Source organism: Loa loa, assembly GCF_000183805.2.
Source record: "Loa loa unplaced genomic scaffold supercont3.50, whole genome shotgun sequence".
NCBI classification, from domain to species: domain Eukaryota; kingdom Metazoa; phylum Nematoda; class Chromadorea; order Rhabditida; family Onchocercidae; genus Loa; species Loa loa.
Window position 1 is genome coordinate 320,758 of NW_018108230.1, and position 4,271 is coordinate 325,028.

At 35.1% G+C, this 4,271-nt stretch overlaps 1 protein-coding gene across 1 annotated transcript; it reads left to right on the plus strand.

Annotated features, from left to right (window-relative positions):
- Nucleotides 1-610: 610 nt before the first annotated feature.
- On the plus strand, nucleotides 611-4,041 carry LOAG_11463 (acetyl-CoA hydrolase/transferase; the record flags this gene model as incomplete). The annotated part of the gene is made up of 10 exons (XM_003146982.1): nucleotides 611-800; nucleotides 1,324-1,476; nucleotides 1,661-1,720; nucleotides 1,796-1,884; nucleotides 2,050-2,140; nucleotides 2,269-2,367; nucleotides 2,942-3,090; nucleotides 3,221-3,389; nucleotides 3,612-3,775; nucleotides 3,853-4,041. The coding sequence occupies 10 exons, from the start codon at nucleotides 611-613 to the stop codon at nucleotides 4,039-4,041; spliced, it is 1,353 nt and encodes a 450-aa protein (XP_003147030.1).
- Between the last annotated feature and the right edge of the window lie 230 nt (nucleotides 4,042-4,271).

The window sequence follows — 4,271 nt, forward strand, 5'->3', positions numbered from 1 at the left end:
AACAACCCGACTCTATGAAGAGTTAGAATCGCTCACTGGGCAGCTTTGATCGATTCACTCAAATTACTCGATCAACAATTTCGATCCGGTTCAACTCACTGCTTTTGTCTGCAGCACATCAAATCCTGCTGAACTACAACCTCAACCAAATTTTTCCTACAAGTGGCAACAAGAGCATAAACCTAGTGATCGACTGTATTCGTAATGTTCAAGTCCTTCGTGAACCAATAAAAATAAAAGTTTGCCCGTGCCAATCGTCAAAAAATTTCCGCTGGCAGTTGCCGCCGCCGACTTGATCGTTGATTTTTCCCGGCTATGTACGAAATTTAACCAAGTCACTCCTATGTGCACATTCACTAATACACGTTTGAACTTTTTTTCTGTATTTGTTTCATCTCTCGTAATGTTGTTTCTTCCTTCAGAAAAAAAACTGCAGAATTAATTGGCCAAATATTTGCAAGTCCATTTTAGGGAGAAGTGTACACAGCTACGATCGATAAGACTGTTCCACACAATACTTATTTCCTTTAAGTCTTTATAAATACGCATATTCTTGGAAGTTAATTCAAGTAAATTGAATTAGTTAACCGGTGCGGTTGATACTAATAAAATGTTGCCTAATATGAACTATCTCAATCGCTTTATTCCTGTGGCATTTCGACGCACATTTTCAATCTCTGCTGTGACACCTCGATCGACACGTGGCGGTGTGGAAGGACGTGAGGTGACTTATCCGATCGCAGACAAGAAACCAAAATATGTGAAGGAGTGCAAGGATGCTGTTTCCATCATTAAAAGCGGTGACTTTGATATTCCTATTGCTGAAAAATTTTTATTTTTCTGTTCTTCAGTTTTCCCAATGTAACTTACGGCTGTGGCGAAAATGATCGAAAGCATGTTACCCAATTAGGATTAACACATTTTAAGGTGGCGAATTTTGAGATGTACAGCCGTAAATTACATTTGTACAGCCGTAAATTACAGTTACAAGGTGTACACTTCGATGATATTCTGATCTTAAAATAACTTCCAAGTACTTATATAAGTTCTGTTACTAGCAGTGGCTTTTTACTGTTTCTTTTACGCTTTAAATATGATTAAGAAGTTCTTTTGTCGCTTGGGACCTATTTCGCAATTTGTTGAAATTAGCTTTGTTACCCGGAAGATGTCATACTTTGTTGGGCGACAGTTGACAGTTTCGATGGTAATGTAATATACATGGCAATGTTAAGCAATGATATCGGTTGTTACAATCATGACGTTAAGCTAGAAATGGAAAAAAAAGTGGCATCATTTCAAGTCAAGATGGTATATATCTTTTAGGGTCGCACATATTTGTGCATGGCATTGCAGCGACACCAACCCCACTTCTGGAGGGTCTTTGTGAGCATGTCAAAGCAAATAATTTCAAAAAAATAACTTTACATCATATGCATCTGGAAGGTCATACTCCATGGTTAGCTGCTGATGTTAAAGGTTAGTATTTTCTCTCACTTTTCTTATATTGGTTGGAGTATTTTTATTACGTGCTTTTCAATATCTCTTTCAAGTATGTTTGTTTGATCATAGTTTGTTTGATCATAGTACATTAATATGCCTTTTAAAAATATCATATTTGTCATTATCACTTTTGTACTTTGAGATTCGTGTTCCGTTTTAGATCGTATCCGTTCGAATTCTTTATTCACTGGACACAACTTGAGGGGTGCTGTTAATGATGGTAAGTTTTCTCACCTTTGATTGGTCCAGTTCACTAAAAATTTGCATTACATTCCTTTAACTAAAATAATTTCAGGAACAGCTGATTTTAATTCAATTTTTCTTCACGAAATTCCATTGTTGTTCCGATCAGGAATGATTCATCTAAACGCCGCGTTAATTACGGTTAGTTTAGAGAAAGATATTGCGTTAAAGTGAGAATTTATTACGTAATGTTTTTCATGTGTCGTTCCGGACAATTTATTGTGCATGAAGTCTTTTTGTGAGCAATTAACCTATGATAAGGCTTTATTGGATTGAGTCTAATTTCGAATTGGCAGTTTTTTTCAGGTTTCACCACCTGATTCTAATGGTTTTTGTACACTCGGAACTGGTGCTGACTCTACTCGTGCTGCAGTAACTTTAGCAGATTACGTCATAGGTTTGTCTTGTACTTAATATCCTCATCTATTTCGTTTGCAGTATATTTCCACAGTGATTCTGGCTTTTTCCACTTACTTTCTAACTAATTTCAAGAAATAATAGCACTACAGAAATGTTTATTTTCAGCAATTTGTAACAAGAACATGCCACGCACTTTCGGTGATACAGTAATCCATGAAAGTCACATCGACTTTATGGTTGTAAATGACTTCTCTCTTCATGAACGTAAATTTAATGCAGAGACATCAGAAGTGGAAAAAAAATTGGTGAACTAATTGCGAATGAGCTAGTTGCTAATGGTGCCACACTTCAAATGGGTCCGTTGCTTTTCCTCAATTCATGTATTAATTCTTTACACTTACGCCATAAACAACATTCACTTTTCATATCTAATAATATAATATTATTTGACAAATTATAGCTTCTGATGCATTATTTTAAAAGAAACTGTCCTTTTTTATCTTCGCAATATTTGAGTTTCTATTATATTTATTTTATATTGTATTATATTATTTTCCTATCTTTATTAGCTATAGAAATCTAATAAATTTTGGAATTTATGACTGAAATGTTCAAAACATTGTTGTCGGTATTGCTGAAGTACCAAGCGTAACTGTTTTAATTTCCTAACATGTGTGCTAGTCTTTTTGGTATTGTCAAAACGATTACTTCTCTTCATCTTTCTCGCCATCATCCAGCCATCACTTTATAATAACGTATGTTTGTTGTTATTTGACAAATTAATATTGTTAAGTTGAGAGGATAAGTAGATCTGATATGTTCGAGAAAATTGCTTCAGGAATCGGAGCTGTACCAGATGCTGCTTTGAATGCGTTGAGCAACCATAAAAATCTCGGAATACATACAGAAATGTTCTCAGATGGTATTTTGAAACTTGTCCAATGCAATGCTATAACTAATGCTAAAAAAACTCTTCATCCAGGAAAAGTTATTCTTTCTTCTATTCGATTGGGCTGAAAATCATTCTTTTTTAAGTGGCGATTATTGGTTTTTTCAGTCATCCTTCTTCAGTTCATCAGTTTATTGTTTGTAAATTAAATATTAGCAAACATTCCAGATGGTGGTTTCGTTTGTTTACGGCTCCAAAAAACTGTATTCCTTCTTGCATGACAACCCTTTCGTATTTTTTGGTGACGTTGCTTGGGTAAATGATCCATCGATTGTGAAAACGATGCCAAAAATGACTGCAATAAACTCAGCAGTAGAAATTGATCTTACTGGCCAAGGTTTTCTTTTAATTATTTCATCTGATTATGACTCTTTTTATTAATTTATGGAAAACAAGTTTAAGATATATTCAGAGCCCTGAAAGAATTTTTTCGTTGTACTGAGTTAAACTAAATGGGAGGCCCTATTTAAATGAGTGCAATCCCAAGAAATCAATCAGCAAGCTTATACTTTCTGTTTGCCAACAACTCTTATAAGCAAATCATCTACTTAATTTACAGTTGTTTCTGATTCTGTGGGTTCCCGATTTCTTTCCGGTTTTGGTGGACAAGTAGACTTCATTCGTGGCGCAGCGCTTAGTATCGATGGTCTTGGAAAGCCCATTATTGCTCTTCCGTCTTTAACAAAAAAAGGCGAATCGAAAATTGTTCCTTATCTCAGTAAGGTAAAGAATCACCTATTTTTTTATGTGTAATTGAACTGAGTTCAATAGATTTTAGGTTGTCATATAATAATTTACAGGGAGCGGGAGTGGTGACATCACGAGCCCATGTACATTATGTGGTTACTGAATACGGTATAGCTCAATTGTGGGGCAAAAATATGCGACAGCGGGCATATGAACTAATAAGAATTTCACACCCAAGTCAGCGAGAGCAACTGGAAAAAGCAGCATTTGAAAGGATGAAAGTGATGCCATCATCGGATTAAGTCTTCCCAAAAATCGTTTATCCGTCATTCGAAGTGTTCCATATCGTTAATTCCAATACCACTCCCTTAGAAGACCTTTGACAACCATTTTTCATGGGTTAAATAACAATTTCCATATTGACTTTAACTTCCTCTGTTTTATAGAAAAGATGAATTCAAATATGAGGGATTATAGTACTACAATAAATTAATTTTATCAACTCACTAGTGATACTGTAAAAAGCTGAAAT